Source organism: Dysidea avara, chromosome 2, assembly GCF_963678975.1.
Source record: "Dysidea avara chromosome 2, odDysAvar1.4, whole genome shotgun sequence".
NCBI lineage: Eukaryota > Metazoa > Porifera > Demospongiae > Dictyoceratida > Dysideidae > Dysidea > Dysidea avara.
This window is the reverse complement of record NC_089273.1, coordinates 32,124,144-32,150,324: the sequence shown is the minus strand read 5'-3', so window position 1 is coordinate 32,150,324 and position 26,181 is coordinate 32,124,144. Positions and strand designations below refer to the sequence as shown.

At 36.2% G+C, this 26,181-nt stretch overlaps 1 protein-coding gene across 1 annotated transcript in view; it reads left to right on the top strand.

The window, feature by feature from the left end:
• Positions 1 to 26,181, top strand: part of LOC136247082 (hemicentin-1-like) — a 66,332-nt gene that overhangs the window by 25,289 nt on the left and 14,862 nt on the right. The window contains exons 3-7 of the mRNA XM_066038698.1: positions 2,539 to 2,901; positions 2,981 to 3,292; positions 7,824 to 8,141; positions 18,104 to 18,424; positions 23,199 to 23,330. Coding sequence (XP_065894770.1) covers positions 2,539 to 2,901; positions 2,981 to 3,292; positions 7,824 to 8,141; positions 18,104 to 18,424; positions 23,199 to 23,330 — 1,446 coding nt within the window. The remainder of the gene's footprint in view (positions 1 to 2,538; positions 2,902 to 2,980; positions 3,293 to 7,823; positions 8,142 to 18,103; positions 18,425 to 23,198; positions 23,331 to 26,181) is intronic.

Here is a 26,181-nt window from a genome sequence, read left to right as displayed (position 1 = left end):
AAACTTTCTGCGAAGGCCTGGATCAACTATGAAACATAACAGCAGGATGACATCCCACCACTTCCGTAGCAGACGTTGGCTTATGCTTCATTAACACAGTGTCTTTATTCATTGTACTACTCATCTAATGATTACAATGTCAGTGACTATGTGCAAAAAGGAGTCTTCCACACACATTTAATTTACCAACTTTGACAACTCATAACTTCAGATTGGAAAATGCTATTGACTTGAAATTTGGACAGTAATGAGTACCAACATAACTTAGTAGATGAAAACACTTTCAGGTCAATATGTTTTTTGAGCAATGCGTTATGGTATTCTGAGTTCATAGAATTGGATGTGTGTGGAAGACCCACAATTCATTACAGCCACATGCTATGTCCTTCAGTCAAGGTTGTTATATATGAAACCTTTTCCACATCTAAAGACTTATATATATATCTGACAAATATGAACTGATGTACATATTCAGAGCATATATATACACAGTTTTGGAGGTTATGATCCTAAACTCACTACACCTTGTACTCCCTATACAGGCCCTCGCAAGAAACACATCCAAGGGAATGCTAGGTGAAGGGGAGCTTGAGAACATAACTCACTACACAGTTTAATTCACAACTTTGTGTGCTTTATATACAGTAGCTAATTGTTCAATTTTTGCAATTATCCAAGCTTTACAACCTCAAATAAGTGCTTTCCAGGAATTTACAGCAACTGTGACTAAAAGTTACATGTGGCCTTTACTAATTACTGAGTTTTACACATCAATTAATTATAGCCATAACAACTCCAGATTTTAGGCTCAATCTGAAAATAGAATAATTAACTATGACATTATGACTTTATCAAACTACCACAAGAGAGGAGGGTGTGTCTTGATGTAGTTCATTAATGGTCATAATTGTTCTATCATCAATTTGAATCTAAAATCTGCAGTTGTTTATGGCTATAAATGTTGCTTCTACTGTATGTAGTTATTGATAACATTATAATATCAAACAGTACAATTGTACTGTTTAGTAGGGTCATGCCTGAAAGATGAATTCCACCAAAATTCTTCAGTTTAAAAAATCATACATGACGAAATTCACTTTTATGCCTTTTTCTTGTTTTTATCCAGCATAAAAACAAGAAAACACCCACAGAGGTCTAATATTAAGATTACCAAAACCAAATAATATTTTGGTCTGCCTACCTTCCAGCCTGCCTGACCACAGTTGCAAAGCTACAGACCAATTGAACTTCAATTGCATACTTAAGCTTGTTAAAGCATTGAGGCATTGAGTACTCTGCCAGAATTATAGTTTGTACAGTTCTGGTAGGTAAGTTGGGTAGCTATGCAAGATCTACATGTAGTAGCATGAAAGATTGAGATAACAGTCACCCACAGCATAATATCATTGCAAACAGATGTAGCAGCAGTACTAAGGCTTTTGGTCATATTTCACACAGCTATATATGCAGTATATTATTGGCTACTCAGATTCTGATGTTGCAATAGTCTTGTCAATTTATAAAAATGTAGCTGCTGGCTTTTTAACAAAATGGCTACATTAAGGAAAACTAAACTGCATAGTTGAGATGCCATAGAAAATGCATCTGCACTTGCCAGAACTGATCACTGTAATGAAGTGGTTTTATTAATGAGGAGGCAGTAAGCTTTCACTGAAATGTGATATGTAAAGAGCAAGGAAAATGAGTGTACCTTTTACTGAGGCAGAGAGCATGCACTAGAGTCGGTACGCGTTCACCTGAACCCCCACCAAATATAGTAATATCAAAGATGTGAATATGTGTTCCAGTACACTCCCAATGGTTTTGTACTGGAACAAGCATGTTTTCATGCTGTAAACATGTTTGCGTGCCTGAATCGTCCATACTAAATTTATGGGATATATTTAAAGCCTCATGACTATCTTGTTCTTGCCTGTATCAAAGTGCTTTTTTGATAAACAGTTCCGCATTTGAAGGGCTTCACAGTGCTACTAAATGTTTGAGCAGCTGGCCTTGTAACAAGAATTATTAACAAGAAACGAGGGCTCAGGTGAACGTGAACAGACTATAGAAGTAATACTAAGACATAAGATGCTATACAAGAAAGATTAAGTAACAACTCTCAACTTCATAATGTGTTGTGGAATATCAGTTACTGAATGTGGCTCTGACCAAAGGTTCATACAATTTGCACACAATTTTAAAATTTTGAAAGTATATTATAGGATAATTTTGATCTTCAGTTACAGTAGTTGAAGTTAGCATTACTGATGGAATCACTAAAGCTGGTCAGCCATTTACATAAGCTTCACTCAAGTTTGTTATCGAATTTTTTTTGTTGAAACTGTTTATGTACACTAAGCACTTACACTGATCAGCCCTGCACAATCCACTTGTGTTGTACAGATAACTTTGCACTTTCCTGTTACCTTTTTTTCTGAGTAATATCAAACCACAATGACACAAATAGAGTAATTTAAGGAACAGATACCTTAAATTGGATTGGGAAGTTTATTATCTTTTCTCTTATGCTATTAGGTATTGCAATTATCACTGGAAATAATGATTTGAGTTTTGATAACTTACTTGATGATTACTCATTAATTTTTGCCAGTGGTCCAGGGTTAGTTGCTCGTTGCATCACTGGCCTTGGACCTAATGGTGATGACAATACAGATCTTGGTGGATGGTTCTTTAGTGGCTTGCCAGTGTTCAACAGAGAATGCAGTGGTTTAGTGATCCAACAGGATGGGGCACTTATGAGAGGCCAAGTAGGAGTGGTTGATTTATACCAGTGCCTAACTCTTTCTACTAGTGCAGAAGGTATTTACACATGTATGATAATGAACAGTTCAATGATGATACAAACCATGAGAGTTGGCTTATACTTTGATGGAAGGAGTAAGTTATTATCATACCATCTCAGTGTAATATATAATTGTTACCGAACTGTTTCATTATTTACTTGTTTATTATGTAGGTGCTCCAATGATTGTTGACTCTATCTCTTCATCTCCATCTAACATAAGAATGAGAATTGGTTTTCCACTAGTGTTATCATGTACCTCAAAAGGCTCTCCCCCTGACACTTTTACTTGGAGTAAAGATAGTAATGGTTTATTCTCTGAAGAGCTTGTAACCATCCGTTCAATTACTCACACTAGCACATCTGCAGTATTCGAGGCTGAATATCTCATTAGAAAATTAACTTTAAATGATAGTGGAGTATACATATGCAATGTAACAAATCCAATTGGAAGTAACAGCAGAGCCATAACTGTTAATGTCTATGGTAAGTACATTTTGTCAGTTGCCAGTGTGTATTGTTTGAAGGGTATATTGTACCATACAAACAGCTTCAATAACTAACCCTGTAATCATCCATTATGTATATGGATCTAATTATTATGGTTATTATTATTTATTGTTATTGTAATACACACAAAAAAACAAAAAGTAATTTCTGGCACAAAGCTAATTACAGCAATCATCGGAACCTTGCAAACATTCTAAGATGAATATTCAATGCTCAACACAGCAGTTCAACTGTAATGAAACAGATTTCTACAAAACACAAGGCTTTAAATTAATGCACAATCTTTTCAGCCAGTCTTTGAACTTTAGGCACAAAACACCAAGGGCACCGATAACAATTGGGATGATTTCTGCTTTGACATGCCAGAGTCTCCTAATCTCAATCAACAAGTCTTGGTACTTATGCACCTTTTCAACTTCTTTACAAACAACATTAATTCCCTCCTGTGTAAAGTCTTCGCTTGCGAAGTTGACACAGTAATAATAATAAATAAATAAATAGTTGAAAGGACATACAGGAAAAGTCTATCAAAAAGCATGTCTATCTTTTTAAACAAGGTCGGCTGTGGGCGCGCGCCTGGTTTACTGAAATTGTTTTCGTAAAAGTGAGTGTGTGTACCTATCTATCTACCTATCTATATTTTGTCCGTACGCACCCACGTGAGCAAAATCGTTTAATATTTTATCGAAGAAGTAAAAGTGAAATGAAGTTTGTATTAAACTTCTGCACAGGTGAACCAGAGATAATAAACAACCTTATTTATATCTCTGGGTGAACTTTGCTCTGAGGTGGTTTCTTTTCGGCGGACTGAAATAGACACAATCCAAAACTACGTAATCGTCATAGCAACAGCTTTCCGCCATTTTGAATGGGGCCAGTATCAATTATTACGATTGCGCTACATTGAAATCCGTAGATGAATAAAGCTCGAACTAGGGGGTATTGTTGAACAATTGGCCGTGGAAGTCTTCAAGGTTGTAAATTGGTTAGGGGCAGGTGGTTATCAGGGTTGAACAAGGCGCGAAGCATCGACAGCCCAAATTGCCTTGTTGACCCACACAGGAAGCACTGCGAAACAAATAGATAGTATTTTAGTATCCATTACTGCGGTAAATTATTAGTGATAGTAACCGTAGTAGCGGCTGACCATCCAGGCGCTCCTTGTACAGGTAAACAAGGGAATTAGTGTCGTCAAAGCTTCGCGCCTTGTTCAACACCTGATAATCACCTGCCTTTAGCCAGTACAAAGAATTTACAGCATTAAAAGCTTCTATGGACTATTGTTTGACAATACCACTTAGTTCGAGCTTTCTTCATCACTAAATTTCAATGCAGTGCAGTCAGTGATTATTGAAATGGCGTACGAAAAGTGGGCGTGGTTTTGGATAGTGTCACGGGTGTGGTGACTTTCCTTAGACTACCTTCTCCTTGAGGTTTTCAGGAATTTAGCAACTGAAAAACAACGGTGCAGGCCTCGTATACTACCAGGAATAGCCTATCGCTTCGAGTTGAAAGGGGGCGTATCCCTTACGTACGCGAACGAAAATGAAGAGCAGCTTTGAGGCTGTGTCGAGAGAATTTGTGGGATAAAACACGTTAGTCACACTATAAAACAGTTTAGAAGATAGTTCTGTGCGTAATTTGTTGGTAAAAGCGGTTTGTTAACAAACGCTTCCTTAGCAGTGCATAGCAACGTAATTGAACGAATTACGAATATTTCATGAATTACGAAATACGAGAATTAGCTAATAATATTATTGCACAACCTAAAACTACCCTATTCTCGACCCTATTATAGTTGGTTAATTCATAGTAGCATATACTGTCTATAGTTAATTCCAGATGAGTTAGCTAGCTAGCTGCATGGCGCCTGGTTTTTAGAAGTAGCACAACATCAACTTGTTTCTAGACTGTCAGGACGATTGGCATGTATTTCTAACAGTGAAATCCCAAAGAATCTTAATACATTCTGATTCCTCCACACTGACAGATTCCAGGTTCAGGCTCCACCAATCTTTGTCAATCGAGAATACGTACTGTGAGAACAAACACCCATGTAGATGGTGAGCAACATCATCGTGGCACTTCTTATACAATGTTCCAGCTAATAGAGGACACCCAGAAACAATGTGAGCCAGTTTCTATTTTTAGAACTGCATCGGTTACATGATGAATCAGATCCTCCAAGAATGGTTGTAATATGTGTGGTATGTTGTAAAGTTCGAAGTTGCTATTGTTCCGGCAGCCGGAAATATTTTGTCAGTGCTATTATTCCGGCAGTCCACTAGATTTCTCACTATCAAGCACACTAATTGTATGCTATGCCCCGAGTATTCGACTTTAGGGCACACGTCTAGTAGGTTGCCCCGAGTATTCAACTTTAGGGAACGCGTCTAGTAGGTTGCCCCGAGCATTCAACTTTAGGGAACACGTCTAGTAGGTTGCCCCGAGCATTAAACTTTAGGGAACACGAAAAGTAGTTCTAATGTTAGGGTTAGGGTCGGGTTCAGGTTTAGTTTCTTCTTCACCTTCAATATATATTATATTGAAGTTACTCCACTTGGAGACATATAAGGTAGAAAGTAAGGGAGTTCGGTAGCTGGGAGCCACGTAGCACAATGGGTAGGACTCTGGGCTCAAGCACTGGAGGTCCCTGGTTCAATTCCTGCTCAAGGCATTTTGTGCTTTTCTTTTTTTTTTCGTTTGAGGACCTGTTTTTGTCTAAGTTTTATTTTTATTCACATGACTGCCGGAACAATAGCAACAGCCTTTAAAGTTTGCTTATATTATTGTACTTGTACGTTTTGCCTTCACCTGGCTTGCTAGACTCTGGCTGGCTTGGCTGTCTTCCTTTATCTGGCTCAACTGGATTGCTTATTCTAACAGTGTAACTCCTGCAAGTTCTGTATGCTATAGTGTGTACACATCACTGTGCCATTGCCACACCACTGATAAACCACAGTTGGCAACAGGTGACCTCTAGTTGATACTATGCTGTATATTGGCTACATAGCTGAATAATATCCATCTTCAGTGTTGCCAATAAGGTATTGCTGCATACAATACTACAATATTGTAGTGGCCTCTAGTTATGATGCTACTATCGTGTTATATCTGTCACTATTGTGTCATATTGAGTTGATTTGGGATCATAATTGTTTTGATCGTGCCTTTACCACCTAGTCATGCATAGCCTCACCAGGGGATTGCCATGTTGGTGTGTGTATGTACTTGGTTTAGGTCCTAGTAATGATAATAGTATATAACCAAGTGCTATAGTATGTACGCGTTGAGCTGAATCCTCAAACACATTTAATAACTCATGGATGCAATTACACACAATCTTGAAATTTGGCTCATTTGTAGTACTGCTTGACCCACTAAAAACTTTTCTAAATCTTTTTGTTCAAATGTCTGACATAATATTTACGGATAATCAAAATTTTCAAAATACATTTCCTATGGGGAAGCCGTATATGTACAGTGTCCATTACAGCCCTTTCCAGAACTTGTATTGGAGCCAAACCATACTTGTCTGTTGTTGAAACCTTTGCTGTTATTACTAATCATCTGGCTGGCTGAAATGCTAATTCTGTTGCGAAAAAATCCACTTTTAATTTTAGCTGTTTTTCAGGATTCAGCTCAACTTGTACATACTATACTAATAATAAAAATTTGCATCATGATATGTCATAAGTAATTTACAGTAAGGTATAGAAACATACACTCACCGGTATTGACATCAATGATAACAAAAGGGAAAACAGAACTATGCTGTAATACAATCATTTTTCTCTTGTTTCATTACTTTTATTGCTTGGATTCCTACTTCATATTTTTATAAAAATTAAGAAATTTTAATTATACTATACAATATAGCAATACCTGAAAAAGAAGGCTAATCTAGGTTTTAGGAAATGGACACTTGGAAGATGAGTTTAGTTGGTATTTTGTGTTCCATGATATTGTGCAGTCTTTAATTCAAATCATTGACAGCACTAATTTAACATTGTTAGATCATTGTCAATGGCGAATCCAGGATTGAGCACTTAGGGCAAATACTCCCCTCCCCCTTGTGGAGATGCCATACGTCTTTTGATTGAAATACTAAACCTTGTCGGGCCACAACAAATTTATATAACTCATAAAAATATGTATATCACTACCATTTATTACAAAGTCACCTAAAACAAAAGTCAAAGTAGCTGTCGACCTGTCACCTGGCCCAGCACCTTCGTGCATATCATCATGTTGCTTTAAAACATTTAGCCTTTAAAACAGCTTTTAAAACTTTACAAAGCCCTAAATAGGAAAAATAAGCAGTGATACAATACCATGAGGTGATTATTTGCTGCTTCAATATTTCAAGAAAATCTTCTGTCCCCAACTACCTACCAACTTAGCCTGTTTGTGCCCCTCCCCTTGCCAGCTCCTGAATCCACCCCTGATTGTTTTGGTACATCTGTGGTAAAAATTACAAAATATATTTGAATTTCACATTATGTAGTACCTCTTCCGGAAATGTTCATCACAATACTTGGAGAGCAAATGGTTGGCCAAAAACTGGTATTACAATGTGTTGCCACTGCTGTTGAGGGTATAACTGTTGGAGTAAATATAGTTTGGCGAAAAGATGGATCAGAATTTTTAAGAGTTGATCAGCCTGATAGACGTCCAGCACTAAATGGTTCAGTGCAATATACAGATGTTCAGGAAGTAGCTGCACTAACCCCTGATGATCATGATTCCATTTATCAATGTGAAATGGTGATTTACACTACTCCACCTGTAGTAGCATCAAAAGAGCTGCAAGTTGACATAACTGGTAAGGTTTCTTAGCTAGTGTATTATGTGTGTAGTCCAGCGCCTAAGACAAATATTCATTCACTTTTTGATAAAAGCACCAATTCTTTTACAGAGTATATGGAGCGTGCACTAAGTGTTTTAAGAAGGGGAGGCATGTAAAAAGTCCGCAGGAACACCCTTTTTGCACCCTGACAAGAAAACTATTTGTTACTATTAAAAATCGATCATGTTTCTATCAAGTTAACTGCTGGGCCTAGTATCATTGTAGTACAAAGCATACAGCTGTAACATAATAGCCTATCAGTAGTCTATAAAAAACAAATAGTTTTCTCACCTAGGCAGTAAACAAAATCACTTAAAATTTCCATTTGCAGGGATTCTGTTACAGTTTTGGACCTTCAACGCTGATGTTTGTGTAGTACTATGTACAAGGATCATCCTGATGTGTGCCGTTTCTTTATTAAAGGGGTATAACAAAAGTTATTTAATGCTAAAGTAACAGGTGGATATCTCAACAGAAAACCATGAACTACAGCAGTTCAATTATTGAGCACAGAGCTTGAACAAAAGGTCCCTTATTGTTATACTGGGCACCATATGAAAGGTAATCAAATTTCTAGTTTAATGAAGGCAGTTGCAAGTTTTTTCAACATCTTGTTCTCAAGTTACAGCACTTTCAATTCAGTGTAATATTGTATAAGCAAGAAAAGCACAAGGATGTGTCATAAGGTACTTCTTAGTGCTCAAAATCTCACTTCATTGGAACCCAGCTTCTTTATGCTTATTTTGAGCATTATCACAGCACTAAGAAATACCTTAATACTCATCTGTGTGCTTTTCTAGCTTATGCTATATTACACTGAATTGAATGCGCTGTAACTTGAGATCAAGATGTTGAAACAACTTGCAACTGCCTTCATTAAACTAGAAATTTAATTACCTTTCATATAGTATGGCTGTTGAAGGGTAATACTTGGAAAAAAATGGTATAAAGATAAATTTGGTATCATTAGATGCAGAATTGTCTGGAGAACAACATATCCAAAATCCTCTAAAATCCCCTTTGGGGAAAAAAAGTTATGGACATTTGAAATTTATGCTAATATAGTGCAACAAGGCATTAATGTCCAAAATTTTAAATTTTATGTTTCTGATTATAACTTGAGATGTACACCACATATCTTAATTCTGTTTTTTGTACATGGTTATGCTCATGTATCTGTACTTATTTGTACACAGGTTACCATGACAACAACCACAATTATCTCATGATTTGTATATTAATTTGTAGTTTTTAGTTTTTAAATATCTATTTTATGTATAATAACTATAGTTTTGAGTTTGGTAATAATTTTATGGTACGTAGATGAAAACTCTCATTAAGCCCAACAGGTCATATTCAGTATAGCTCATTTAAAAAAAGAATGTTTTAAAAGTAAGCTACAGTCATTTTTGTGATTTGCATAAAGTTTCATAAAAATATTTCCACTTCAAAAATATTTTGCATATGTTTTCTAGAAGAAAATAGACATTGCTAAAATCTGTAGAAGTGGTTTTTGTAAATTTCTTTTTAGTATTTTGTTTAATGACATTGTGAACTCCCGTTACAGGTTCAAACCACAATTTATGTATAAAAGTGTGTTCTGACACGGTAAATGTATATCCACAGTAAAGCTGCAAATTACACAATACTATTGGGCAGTGCACCACATTAAAGCATAATGAACAAAGTAGCGCATATGAATACTTTAGGTTTAAGGAAGATAATCCATCCCTCCAGAAGGAAGACTGAGTAGGCACCGACTAGACATTGGATGACCTGCAGTTCAAATCCTTGGGTTGGAGGGATTTTTTCCTTACTTTGGTCCCTTTTCTGTTCCACCTTATCAGTTATAAGTCTAAGTCCTTGAAATTAGGTTAGGTAATCCTAAGGCTGCAGCACATGTTGCTGTCAGACCTTCAGTGCTGATCACTGTAAAATGTTAATAATAATGTGTGAACACAGAGGCAAATATTTTGCAATTAGGGTACAATGGACAAGGAATGATTCACTCTTAGATACAATGATCAAGACTATACAAGTACAATGCCTAGTGTGAATAAAGAGCAGTACTTATAAATCCACCAGGTATAAAGGCCAAGTCTAGGAAACCAAATATCTGTTATTTCCATATATTTTGCCACTAGAACTGTGCTCTAGTTTACTGTGGCATTTTTGGTGGATATTTTGCAGTCAAATAGTCAAACTATATTTTGTAAGGTCTTAGTGAACTTCTGTTTCTCTTCAGCATCCCACTTGTATTTTCTTTGTCACCAATATTTTCCCATTATTAAAGATGTAGCCAACCATTATTTGTCTGAATATCAAAAAGATTGCATGAGCATGTGAAGTTAAGTTTTTAAGATTACTGCACTTATATACCAGCTATCTTGCTCACTGTAGTATTGAAATCCTTAAGGATTGTGCAGTGAACCTTCTAAAATTAATTTTATGTTAGTAAAATTCTGTAATCACAAAGGACAACTATACGTAGTTACATCTGAAGTAGACCATAGTACTGTGGTGTTATGCTGCTTTCAGATCAGTTACTGTACGTATATAGCTAACTAATAGTCATACAGTGAGTTGGGGTATGATAATAAGCCTATAGCTATATTATAGCAATATTGACCCACCTGTCCATTTTTCTGATGAAAAACAGAAATACACCAAATAATGCATGACCTAATAATGCTGCTCCAATATTTTAAATAATTTTTCTCTCAATAGTAAAATTAATATGACAAACTATGTTTCTATTGATCTTTGCTGAAAATCAACTACGATAAATGAAACTTCACCTTGTGTATGTTAACTTGTGATCAGTCTCACAAAGAAGCAAGTAAAGTGTATATAAGCCCTAAGGCCATATATAGGCTGGCTGCTGGAGTCTTACTAAATATTATGGTAGAACGCATGAAAGTATTGATGTTGAGGTTGAGGTATTTAAATTGCAGGTTCACTTGATGGTTACATACTGGAATGAGCTCATAAATGCTTACTAAGCTGTGCCATGCTTTAATGCATTTGTAATAATAGACATGTACACAGTTCAATCTAAATGCAAACTGTCATATTTATATGGTGTGCATGCGGCAGTTTCAAAAAGTTAAAATATGTCATAACAGTGGTCAATCATGGATTTACAGCTTGAGGGGAGAATATTGTAAAAGGCTAAAAGATTATTGATAAAGAAATTGTTATTGAGAAAGCATGGCACTACTTATACATAGCTATTTACATTGAAAACGATAATTATATATGTATACAAACTGTAACAAAACAAGCATGTAGCTGCACAGTTTTGAATTACCTAAAAGTGAATTTGTTTAGTTTTTATAGAATTTATGTACATAAGGTTAAGGTTAGAGTGTTTTAAAAGCTACCTTTTATAAACTCAATAACTAATTCATGCTCCTATATAGTAATTTTTCATTAAAAATCAAACGACTACAAAAAATCCTGAAAGAGATGTCAGAGGATTTTGGATATGTCATTAATGACACCAAATTTATCATCATATCATTTTGCTGGTTAACTTGTGATCAGCAAAACCAGACAACAGCCAGACCAATACATGTTTATCTTCTTCCAGAAACATATTAAGTAAATTTTTTTTGAGTATGTAAAACTAGAAACATTTTTATGAAACCTTAACCAAATCACAAAAATGGCCGAAACTTAATTTTAAAAGATTTTTTTTAAATGGGCTACTGACTGAATTGTTGGGCTTAATGAGAGTTTTCATCTATACCACCACAAAATTGTTACCAAACTCAAAAGTAGCTTTAATACATAAAACTAGATATGGATAACAACTAAAAACCATAAATTAATATTATATATCAAATCGCAAGATAATTGTGGTTAATGTCATGGTAACCTGTGTACAAATAAGTACAGATACATGAGCATAACCATGTACAAAAAAACAGAATTAAGATATGTGGTATACATCTTAAGTTATAATCAGAAACATAAAATTAAAGTTTTTGGAGGTTGCACTATATTAGCATAAACTTCAAACGTCCATAACTTTTTTTCCCCAAAGAGGATTTTAGAGGATTTTGGATATATTGTTCTCCAGAAAATTCTGCATCTAATAATACCAATTTTATCTTTATACCATTTTTTCCGGGTATGGTCATTTTTTAACCTTCAACAACTGCACTAATATGGTGCCCAGTATAACAATAAGGGACATTTTGCTCAAGCTCTGTGCTTGATAATTGAACTGCTGTAGTTCATGGTTTTCTGTTGAGATATCCACCTGTGACTTTAGCATTAAATAACTTTTGTTATACCCCTTTAATAAAGATACACATCAGGATGATCCTTGTACATAGTACTACACAAACGTCAGCATTGAAGGTTCAAAACTTTAACAGAATCCCTGCAAATGGAAATTTTAGTGATTTTGTTTACTGCCTAGGTGAGAAAACTATTTGTTTATTTATAGATTACTGATAGGCTATTATGTTCTAGCTGTATGCTTTGTACTGCTATGATACTAGACCCAGCAGTTAACTTGATAGAAACATGATTGATTTTTAATAGTAATAAATAGTTTTCTTGTCAGGGTGCAAAAAGGGGTGTTCCTGAGGACTTTTTACATGCCTCCCCTTCTTAAAACACTTAGTGCAGGCTCCATATACCCTATAAAAAAATTGGTGCTTTTATCAAAAAGTGAACAATTATGTCAATTTTAAGGGCTTATGTACTGCACTAGTGCCGTTTATCATTGCTTAGTGCTACATTCCTTTGAACCACAATAATCTTAGGTGGAAGAGGTGCTAGGGGGCTGAATTCCCTCTCCTCTTAATCTAAACTTGTAGACTTGATGCAATTATACTTCTTGACATGCATCTAAAATCATGAACAAAGATAATTATTCTAATAGAATTCTCAAACACCCGACTAAACAGTATTATAGTAATGCTCCTAAGAGTAATCCATTAACTCATTTAGTCTATAGCAGTTGAACCACTTACCTCTGACTTTGAGAATTGTATGTATAGTAAACATGGCTACGAGGTGTATTGCACTTACATACACCCCAACTCTAAAGGTTAATTTCCAAAGACTGAGAAGGAGGGGTGTATATAAGTGCACTACACTAAAACGATATATTGTTCATTATACTGTACCATGTGTCTAAATTAACCTGCACTATACAACATACTAATAGCCCATATACAGAAAAACTCTTAATAAATTAACTTACACTTAATTCACCATAGTTTGGCATGGTAGACATGCTGGTAGCCTTCCTCTCACAAACGCTCAAAATGGCAGTGACATTCAATCGTGGGACTTAGTAATCTCCGTATATATATCCCCAGGAATTTTCCGTTTATATCAACAAGCATAAAAAACAACGTTACCTGCTGCAACCCATCATTAGAGTTGTGAGGTATGTATCCAGGTATGTATTCAAATGGATCCAGTGGTTGGATTCTTACTGGCTGGCCAGGGCTGGGGTGATTGTTCGCCCAGCACTGCAAAGGCTATAAGCCTGAGCTGGCTTTGGTGATCTATCATTCTGTCATCTGTAGAAAGTTATTAACCTGCTAATAGGTATGACATGCATTAGTGTCACTTGCCTCAAAACAGCAGATGAGTACATACATAACAAGTACACGAAAAAATTTAGAATTTTCAACTAGTGTAGGGACCATAGCACATCAGTAAAAAGTACTGAAACAAGTTGAAGTAGTCCATGATATTAAATCACAGTAAAACAATAAGTGTTATATCACTACTGTGTTCAAGATACCATAATGGAAATGCACAGTAGGGATATAACACTTCTTATTGTTTTACTGTGATTTGATATCACAGGCTACTCCAACTTGTTTCAGCACTTTCTATTGATGTGCTGTGGTCTCTACTCTAGTTGAAAATTCCAAATTTTTTCATGTACTTGTTTGTTAACTTTATTGTACATAATTTTATTATGACTGGTGAACCCACGCATACCACATCTGAAATGGTGCCGCGTGCCCCAGCTATATCAATTATTGTCTGAAAAGTGAAGTATTCATTACGCTTTTTGTCAGCTATGTCCAACCTGTTACACAGCATTTCGAATCAAAAACTGTTCGGAAAGCACCTCTACAATCTGCACATATCAAAAGAAATGGTGCAGCGCACTCCAAGTTTATTAATTATTGTCTGAAAAGTGAAGTATCCATTACGATTCACTGTCAGCTATGTTCAACCTGTTACACAGCAATATGAATCAAGAACTGTTTGAAAAGCACTTCTGCAATAAAATAGCCACTATGAAAAATATGGACAATTTCCATTTTGAAGGGAAGCCATCACATGCTACCGCCAAGTCGAAACCTTTCCCTGTTAGCAATGATGAATGGGACACAAACGAGGACACTGGTAAGTCCATGAAGAATGCATTTACGTATTGCTGCAAGCCAAAAGGCACCTTTCAGGCCGAAGCGATGTCATAGAGTGAAAAAAGCAAGCCCGTAGCCTTAGCCGTTATCGAGTTACACTTGTCTGAAGGAATCAGTCAATCAATCAGTAGAAAATTCTGTTGAATAAAAAAAATTTAAATTCCGTAGGAACTTGTTGAAAGCATTGCGGGTCGATCTGAAGGCTTATTTGGGTTAATTTTTACCTCACCAATACTTCCTCATCGTCATCAGGGAACTTGTGGTTGGTTTTAGGTGATGTTATTTTGTGGGCCACGCCTACTCCTTTGTGGTCCCTACTATACAGTTACTATTATATTGTATGACATTATGGGGATTTAGTAAAACGCGGAATACGGAATAACGGAATTGCGGAATAACGAAATAAGCAAAACTTATCTTTGCAGATTGTACAGATAGTTATATGCTCTATAGTAATTATACTTTATTTACCTTGTAACAGCTCTGCGTGGTGCACCACGGTAATGCAACTGGCGAGCATTAAATGGGACGAGCACACAACCAATCACCCTAGCACAATCTACCTTCGCTAACTTTACTTATCTACACTCTTGATTCAAACCTGAAGAGTTTTGAAATCCATTTAAAGAGCAAAGACACACAACTACTGGACTTCCCTAATGAACTCTAGTGTGACTCTAATGAATTCGGTCGTATGCACATGAAGGAAAGCTAGTGTAACCTAAGAATAGAACTAGATCTTGGCGTTTTGTAGCTAGATCAACTAAGGAGTATAGATAAGTAAGTTTAGCGAAGGTAGATCATTCTAGGGTGATTGGTTGTGTGCTCGCTCGTCCCATTTAATGCTTGCCCAGCTGCTGTTTAGCTATCCATCGCCGTGGCATGCCATTCAGAGCTGTTGCAAGGTGTAAATAAAGTATGATTGCTATAGAGCATGTAACTATTTGTACAATCTGAGTTTTGCTTATTTCGTTATTCCGTATTCTGCGTTTTACTAATTCCCGATATTATGCATATACATACTACTTTGACACCTCAAATCAAAGGAAACAACAAGGATATATTTCATGTAATGCCCTGACCACAACTACCTTTGATGCTGAGGCAGTTACAAAGCATCAGTTCCTTTGATTATTTATATAGAGCTGCTGAAAGTTTGCAGTCTAGGTTTGAGTTTAACATGTTGATTTAGTTAGGCTAGGCATTGTTTTGGAGAAAAAATCATTGAGCGAGTCAGCATTGCATAATTCAGTTACTAGGCATCACCAAATAATCAATTTGAAATGTGGAGATGGCTTTTATACACAGCACATTGCAACCACATAACAAGATGCCTCAGACATTCTCAGCCTATAGGGGAATTTGTGATTTGCGCATACTCGAAGTATACGGAACATAAATAAAACTGGACATATAAATTTATGAGGGAACTGGACAAAACGTAAAAAAGCAGCCCTATGAGGTACTCTTGTGTATTAACGAAGGTTTAGAATTGGTTGCTAATGTTTTTCAAAGCATTCTAGCGAGATATTTAGAGAGAAACTTTGCTAAGAGGGTGGTTTTGCTTGTACCCATGCCTGATACGGACATTGGCATAACAACCTTACTGTTAAAGCTTCGGAGCTCAAACCCCCAACATAACATTGCTGTGAGCTGCTTAACAACAAGACGTGTTCAGTTACAAAATCGCGCTACGTGTTCAGTAGAAATCTCGACTTCAATATCACCGTACATTTCCAATGGCGAAATTGAAGTCGAGGTTTCTGCTGAACAAGCAGCCCGATTTTGTAATTGAACACGTCTTGTTGTTAACCAGTTCACACCAATGTTCTGTCGGGAGTTTGAGCTCCGAAGCTTTAACAGTGAGGCTGTTATGCCAATGTCCGCAGGCCCGTAGCCAGGGGGGGTTCGGGGGGTTCTGAAGAACCGCCCTCTTGGAAAAAAGGTCCACAATTTCAGTAAAAGGTCCACAATTTTAGCAAAAAGGTCCACAATTTTAGTATACAAGTCCAAATTTTCAGGAGCAAAAGTCCATTAGCTACAGTTTACTAGATACCACTATAATAAGAAGCTAAAATAAGTGCTCCGAGTAACTCATTCAGTGCTTGCATTAAATGCAATGCAAGATCGAGATACTCTAATAGAGCAGTCAACCACTCTAATAGAACAATCACTCTAATAGAACAGTCACAATTACATTTTCTTTTAAAAGCTACTTAATTTACATGTAGATTGTCTAAACCGAGCTTTCATTAAAATATAAGATTTTGGTGGACAAGCCCCTCCATGCAGAGCCCACGAATAGCATCCATGCTTCAACTCCATGCAATATGTATTTTCATTGTTTAAGACACCATTTGTTCTGCTACACTGCCCCTGTTGATCATGGCAGAGTGCTCAATCTTTCCCATTCTTATTCATTGTGACATTCCAATATATTATATTTAGACACATGTATGTGCAGATGGTATAATTACAGTAGCAGTAGAGATATTTTTCCAGATATCATTCATACAGCTGGTCTTCAGCTTACCTAAAAAAATTGTTAATTTTATTGACTGAAATGCCACTAAATTCAACCTTTTAGTATCTGTTTTCAAAAAATTTTCTGGGGGGGGCATGCCCCCAGACCCCCCTAGATTGGGTGTGCTTCGCACACCCAGTCTCAGTACCTTTATTAATCATCATGCAAGTAAAGGTCCACTTTTGGTCAAAAAGAACCCCCCTTTCAAAATTCCTGGCTACGGGCCTGTGTCCGTATCAGGCATGAGTACAAGCAAAACCACCCTCTTATCGAATTTTCTCGCTAAATATGTTGCTAGAAAGCTTTTAAAAACATTAACAACCAATCCTAAACTTTCTTTAATATAAAAGAGTACCTGACAGAGCTGCTATTTCACATTTTGTGTATTGACTGCCAAGTTTTATACGTCCAGTCATGGTCCAGTTTCGTAAATTTTCGTGATGCATGAAAAATCCGTAAATATGCCCAATTCACAAATTCCCCTATACACTTAAATATTTATTTTAGCATCTTAGGCATTTACAAAGTTGTTGTTTGGTTTAAAATGGTATTACCAGCGAAACCCACAATCAATTCTTTTTGTGCAGGCTATTTAAACCCACAATTAACATTTGCAAGCCTCTGTATAAAAGTAAAGTGATCAAAAATATTTTAATCAAGATATTTTACAGTTAATTAAAAAGCAATGTTAACTGCAAGGTTTATAAACATACTACAATTATGAAAATAGCCTTTAGACACCTGGAAACACTTGGAACAGTGGTAATACTCAAGTAAGATGTCAGTGGTTTAATTCCCACTGTGATCAATTTTTGTTTTTGAACTACTTTTAGGAACATGTTTTTATAAAGCATTTTGACTAATCTATTGGTATATTTAAGCATTCTATTAGAGTAAAAGGAAATGCTGTGCCATTTCATTTTCTTTAAGTGGTAGCATAGCTACCTTTATTAACTACACATGGTCTGAAAAGTTTGCTAAATTACATTAATTATATTTTATAGTTCCTCCTCCTATTGTGGATATTGCGATACTAACCACTCCAAGAGTTGGTGAACAACTTGTACTTGAATGCAGTGTTACCACTGTAAAGGATATTGTCTTTCGAGTAGATATCGAGTGGCGAAATAATTTTCATACAGTGATTAGCAAAGTTGAAGGAGTTGATGTTGTATCTAGTGATGAAGATTCTGAAAGACACTTAGATAACTATATTGTTCCACAGTTGAGTGTAAATGAAATGGCAAATGTTTATCGGTGTACTGCAGTGGTTAACACAGATCCACCAGTGAGGGTCACAAGTTCCGTAACTGTTTCAACCCATGGTAAGTTGATTAGTAATGTTATTGTTACTGCTTTTGCATGTAATACCAAAGCCTTACATTTATGACTATGCTGCTATAAATGAGTTCATTGAAAAAGTCTAGCTGAAGTGAAAAGCTGCTCACAGAATATCAAGGTTCTAGCTATGAATTAAATAATGTGCATGCATACTCAGAGTAGGTACAATAAAGGGAAACTTTTACATTCAATGATACTAAGATAATAACACAAAGATTGAGCAAGGAAACAAGGGAGGTCGTCTACACCTATGTATATGTAGCTACTAGAGCACATTTAATTCACAGCCTATGTATATATGCATGACTGAAGTAGGGATTAACTGTCCACTAGAATATAGCCGCAGGTATGGTGTAGATGACCTCCCTTGTTTCCTTGCTTTTCATTTCTATGATTCCTATTCAAATGTTTCTTTATTGTTTGCATATTTGTGACATGACTGCATTGAATTGTATTTTATCCTCCATAAGAGTAAAATGTATACATTTGAAATAATAATCAGTTACAAAAATACAGCAACAGCTACAATTCTTTCTAAGTTACTAAAAGTGACAACTTCCATTGCCAGATTGTGCCACAAAATGATTATTGATGGGAAAGACACATGTAAGGAGCACTTCTTTGAGCCATTCCCAGTTTCAAAATATCAAGTTCGGTAGATGGAGACCATGTAGGTGAGATAGCATATTCAAAAATAGATCTTATAATACCATTGACTTATAATGAGCTTCTTTGACTGGCATTGGATATCAACTTATGTTTTGTTGAAGGAAACTATTGAGTTAGCTTTTTGGAAATGTTAGCAATGTGTTGAATACAGTAGAGGTGCTAGTTGACAACAACAAGCTACTATGCACATTTAGTTGTAACAATTAAAAAGTAAATGGGGTCATCAAAATAATTATTATCAGTGCAGAGAAGAGAGGTAACCTCTACAGTTTGTTCTTCTCTACACAATGGCCCTTTGTTGAGAACAGCAGTGGAGTAGCCAGGAAAATTTTTTACCAAGGCAAAGTTTATATACTAACGAAATTGAGAGGGTCTGCTTCTGACTCACCTGATTTCATGAACGCTCTCAAGCATGGGTGGTACAGCATTTGCAGGTTGGTTTCTCTGGTTGAATGGAAGAAACTGTTATAGAAGACTCTGAGCATTTTTCTACATGATATATTCAAAAGTAGCTAATGCTCCAGCTTAGTTAATGCTACAGTATACCAAGCTTCAATTATTAGATTAGTTTAATTGTACTTAACCCAAAAAAACTGACTTACTCCAGTAAGACAGAAACCATCATGAATGATGAAAATATGTACAACAAATAACAGTATAAGCATGTGAGTCCTCAGGCAACCACAAATAGGACCACAAATGGAACCAATGTGAGCATGGCAAGGAAAAAAAGAAAAAGAAAATTATAAACTACAATACTGTAAGTATTTTACCTAATTAGTATTCCACTCTTTACTAGACAAATTCTTCTAGAGGAGATATTTTGAGTGGTCAGGCCATCCATGGACTGCAACAAGGTCTTAGTCATGCACACTATACTTTTTATTGATCTAATGTGATATTTAAGTCCCTCTTTCATGGAATACTCAACTGCATGTGCTAAGTATGTCAAGCTAGAGAGTCTGGAACATGCTCCCTCAAGGAAATTTTTGAAAATAAAAATTATATGCTTTGAAATATGCTTTGAAATAGCCTCCATCATTGGCACGTGGAGGCTATTTCATGATATACATGATCAATGAGCTCAATACAATGCCATGCAGTTGATTCATTGGAACACTTTTGAAAAGTAATTTAAAGACAATTTAGACTGAACAGAGCATTTGCATGGCACTATAATTTACAGTGAATGCTCTATTAGAGTATATTACAATGACTGCTCTATTAGAGTAAAATTGTATTTGTATAGTATAATTAATTTGGCTTTTTAATTGAGTGCATATGTAATGCTGTTTTTGTTTTTTTGTTACCCTTGCCATGCCCACTTGTGGAGCTTATATTGCCCTATTTGTGGTAGCATGTGTCTGAGGATATAATTATACTGTTACTGTGTTTTCATCAATAAAACTGATGGTTTTTCTCTCTCTCTTGAACTTTTTCCGCATACAAATTCAAGTAGCTGAAAGGTGGTCACCATGGGCTCCACTGCTTAGTACTACAGCCATAGTCATAGATTCTATTATGTGTGATACACTGTACCACACATAATCGTACAGTAATGCTGCATAGTAATGTTTGAGTAGAAACTTTGGGGTGCCAAAACTCAGGACTGCTCAGCCTGAATTGTTGAGGATTTTTTACCGAGGCAGCTGCCTTGGTTGCCTCAATGGTAGCTATGCCACTGGAACATAACAATTGCCACCTTTGTTTATTTCTTTGAGTTGCTCCCTCAGTAGCTTGTTTTTCTGTTATTCCATGGATGCAAGGTCTGCAGTGATATAAATAAATACAGTGGAACCTGTCTAAGCTGGTCACCTTCAGGTAACATTTCCTGGCAGAATGGAATCAGTTTAAGCATCATTAAGATGAATTTTGCATAACCCTCATATTCTGGGATGAATTAAATCATGTTGATTGTGTGACATCACTTTCAGTATAATTATGTTCTTGCTAGAATCAGTACACACAATGCTGTGTTTCATCAATTAAATTACAAAGAAAATTAAGCACTATTGCAAAACAAACTGCACCATCTTAATACTTACATGAAGCACAATCCCAATATCTGGCGATCCCAAGTGATCATCTCCATTCACTTGTTCTGTATTGCGATCATTTAGGTTCACATGACATACCAAACAAAACTACATACACACAGTACTGTATGTAATTAACGTAACAATTTAAAGTAGAGCCTAAAATGCTTTTACTCAATTAGCAACCAGTCTAACGTATCAAGAACACATGGTAGTGCATCATGCTCCCTAAGAAGATAGCACATCACACCAGTGTGCTATTGACAATAATAACAATAATGCAATTTTCATGGGTGGGTAAAACCAGGGGTGGGAATGGGAGCAGGAGTGGGAGATAGGTACAACCAGACACAGGTGGGAGATCACATGAGCTCGATACACTTGTGGTGTGCAAAGAGAGGCAAGTCAACTTCTACAGAATAAGAACAGGTTAAAATAAAGAATTTGACGTGTTGAAGACTGGAGCAATTGCAAAGCACTTGAATCTTGAGTCAGTGGTGTAGCTACCATTGAGGCAACTGAGGCAGCTACCTCAGTAATAAAATTATGCTCAACAAGTCAGGCTGAGCCAGCTTGAGTTTTTGCATTCCGAATTTTGTACTCAAACATTACTAGACAACATTACTGTACCACACATAATAGAATCTATGGCTGTAGAATATGTACTAAACAAAGCTGGAGCCCACAGTGACCCAATTTTCTGCTACTTGGATTTGTAGAAAGATTGCGATACTCTAATAGAGCAGTCATCATAATATACTCTAATAGAGCATTCAGTGTGAATTATAGCCACTATTCTCTGCTTGGTGTAAATCATTTATATCTATGTTAATTATCTTTAAATTATTTTTCAAAAGTTCCAGTGAGTCATCTGCATGGGCTAATTGATCATGCATATCATGCATTAGCAGTTACAATCAAAAAATAGCCTCCACAATACACATGCCATTTCAAAGCATGCCCCCAGACTCCCTAGCTTGACATGCTTAGCACATGCAGTTGAGTATCACATGAATGAGATGATGTTTGACTTAAATATCATATCATCATCAGATCAATAAAAGGTAGTGTGCATGACTATGACCTCCATTGCAGTCCATAGATGGCCTGACCACTCAAAATATCTCTGGAGTAAGTCAGTTTATTGAATTAAACTAGTCTAATAATTGAAGCGTGATATTATACTGTAGCATTAACTATTGCGAGTTACCCTGTAGAACATGTTATGTTACTCCATGGAGAGATCAGCTCCAAACAATTCTTCCTCTAGAGACTTCAACTAATTAATAAATCACTCTGCTCAGCTTACAGTTGCTTATCAAAACTTACAAATGAAAGGTCTTTTTCTTAATTTTGTTTAAAGATAAAAAACCAGAAAAATGGAAGCCTCAAACTGGCTTATAGACAGCATTAGAGTATGCAATTGCAGAAAGAATGTTTATACTAGAAAAGTTAAATTGTGGGAATAATCTCACAAGTAACCAAGGCCCAAGGGTAAAAAAGATAAAAATTCTATCATAAATGGCTGTCATAGTAGATTAATTGCAAAGTTTTTAATAATGACAATTTAGATGAATTTGGTGCCAAATCCTTGTGAAACTTGGAGGAAGCTGCACAAACTTATCTGAATTGTTATTGAAATTTTCCATTAACCTGCCATTTCTTGGCTGCCATCTTGAATTTCATTAATACTTACCCTGGCTTCTTTTTTAGTATGGATTACTTATCATCTTGAAACTTTTAAGTGCTATTTCGTATGTGTGGGAAATCTGATTATATATAATACACTATTAACACACAGAAAGAAAATTATGGGTTGTAAAAGTCAGACTTCTGGAAAAGCTACTATATTCACATAGCCATTTATTGGAAATTGTAGATGGGTCAACATATTTCTGAGTTTTGCACATAATATTTTGATATCATTTTTATTTTTTGTTTTCATTTGTTGTTTATACCCAGACTATCAGTATTTATCTTCATGGTTTGATGAGAGACCCTACTATTAGCATGTACCTGTGAAGCTACGTATGTATTGCTGTGTTTTTGCTAGATGGAAAAGAAGATGACAGCACAGGAGGGATAATTGGAGGTTCTATAGTAGGAGGTATGCTTCTTTTGCTTCTTGGATCAGGAGGAATAATTATATATGCATGCCGAGATAAAATACTTGAACACTGCAAAAGTAAGTATTATGTGATTGTCAGTTGTTAGTTGTAAAGTTACAAGTACACAGAAAAATTTGGAAGAAATGCACAGTAGGGATATAACACTTCTTATTGTTTTACTGTGATTTAATATCGTGCACTACTCCAGCTTGTTTCAGTACTTTTTATCGATGTGCTATGGTCCCTACTCTAGTTGAAAATTCCAAATTTTTCTGTGTACTTGTTTGTTAACTGTTTTTTTGTAAATAATCATTATGACTGGTGAACCCATGCATGCCACATCTTAAATGGCACCGTGCACCACAATTATCATCTGAAAAGTGGAGCCATTACACTTCGTTGTCAGCTATGTTCAACGCGTTACACAGCGTTTCAAATCAAGAACTGTACGAAAAGCACCTCTGCAATCCACACATACCAAAAGAAAGAAATGGGTCCATGTGCCCCAGTTATATCAATTATCGTCTGATAAGTGAAGTATCCATTACGCTTCTTTGTTGGCTATATTCAACCCGTTACACAGCAGTACGAATCAAGAACTGTTTGAAAAGCACCTCTGCTATCAAAATAGTCACTATGAAAAAAATACAGACAGTTTCCGTTATGAAGGGAAGCCATCACGTGCTACCGCCAAATCAAGACTTTTCACTGTCAGCAAAGATGAATGGGACACAAAGGAGGACACTGGTAAGTTCATGAAGAATGCACTGTACATATTGCGGTATGCCAAAAGGCACCTGTTGGGCCGAAGCGACATCAAACAGCGAAAAAATCAAGCCCATAGCCTTAGCCGTTATTGAGTTACGCTTGTCTGAAGGCATCAGGCAGTCAGTTACTCAGTCAGTCAGTAGAAAATTCTGCTAAATAAATAATTTTTTTAAATTCCGTAGCAACTTGTTAAAAGTGTTTCGGATCGATCTGAAAACTTGTTTGGGCTTAGTTTTACCTCATCATCATCAGGGCAAATTAAGGCTGGTGTTTGGGTGATGTTATCCTGTGGGCCACACCTACCCCTTTGTGGTCCCTACTATACAGTACTATTGTACTGTATGATACTATCGTACTGTATGATAAATTCAGCCCACACATAAACTAAATGACTATGTACATGTACATGGTTAGAAGTGCTGTCTCACTTGGGTCCTGTATAATAGTTAGACATCAAAACACAGAGTTTTATGGAATTTAGTAACCTGAAAGGCTCTGTGTTGTGGTGCATGAGCGAAACGAGTGTGCTACTACATGGTCTGAGTGTTTCTAAATTCCGTGGAACCCTGTTTTTCAATGTCAAGCTAATTTATACCAGAGTTTGTTGTTGTGGCTTCACTGCTGCCTGTTGTACCTTCTTAGTTGCTTGTGACATGAGAAATGTGGTGTTCATTGTAGAAACAAGCCTGATACACCTCCTTAATGGTACTTGAACTCCCATGCATTTTACAATGTTACAGGTGCATAATTGCCATAATATTATTTTGTTGTATCGCCCCAGAGACAGGGATATATGTATTGAGACATGAACAAGGGATATACAGGATTTAGATACCTGTAAGTAGCCAATGAAATTCAAGTATTTCACTTTGCTGTGGTTTAAGAAAAGGTTATAGTCTGATGTAACTAAGAAAAGGCTGGAATCAGAATCTTGACGCTAAAATTCTATTAAGTGTATATGTGACCAGATTTGAGGTAGCCCAGCTTCCATACACACAAAAACCAAATTCACGTTATTGGCAATAATGGATTGCTGGCCTAATACACTATCATATTCCACTCTATCATTTCTTCAGGCTGGTTTCTGGAGCAGCTTTTATCAAACCTTGTAAAAGCTGGAATGGAGGTATGCAGTGGCGGATATGGGTGTTGTGTTGGTTTGACCCTTTGAAAACAAGGTGAATACCCAAAATCAGTTTACAGAGTGGGTGCAGTTAGGTGAAACTACCTAGTTTTCAGACCAGCAGCCAAGTGCATAAATTACATTTGCTAATGACATAGTTAGGGGTTGGAAGGCGACCTCTTCCTATGCAGTAAGCACCTCTTATTATCGTTGTAATAATTTATATCAACTTGATTACTGCTACACCTAAAGGTGTCACTTGCATTTTCTAAAGGCTTTGTAATAATGGTAGGCATCCCAGCCTGAATTTCAAATTTCAAAAAAATGGACAATTTATAATTATGTCCAATAGATACAGTATTGATTGCTGATCTCAGAACTATATAGTTTATTGGGTTGGAATTGGATACTTTGGCATGCACAGTGCTTGAAAATTGAAATAGGGTACATTTAAAAAAAGATGTCAGCCTGTAATTAGCAGGATATTTTAAATCCTTTGGGGGTAATTCTGGTAGTTTTCCAATCACTGGGAAGATGACGTAGGGATGCCTTAAATATAAGGGTAAGTATTGGAACCATGTCTCTTTCAGCAAACGGCTGGGATCTTATCAGAGCCATAGGCTTTATGGATCTGTAACTTAGCTTACAGTTTATCCATGTCCTCCACAGTGATGTCTTCTGTGATGATGGTATTGTATGGGGATGCCCCTAGATCTGGTAAGGTAGAGACATCCTCCTCAGTAAAGGCAGATAAAAACTGTTTATTGATTGTCAAGTGTTAGTCTTTTCTTGTGAGTCACCTACTGTTGACCCAGTGGTGGAATAGTTACTTGATCATGTCTTTTGATCACGTAAACACAATTAATTCTTATAACCTCTATCAGAATCAGGATTGAACATATATTTATATCTGTGCTTTTTTCGACACTCCTTCTGCATAAATTTTTTTTACAACACGATACTCTTTCCAATCCTCCAGTAAGTCACTCCTATTCCATTTGTATAAGTGCTGTTTTTTTCTTAAGAAACACTGGGGT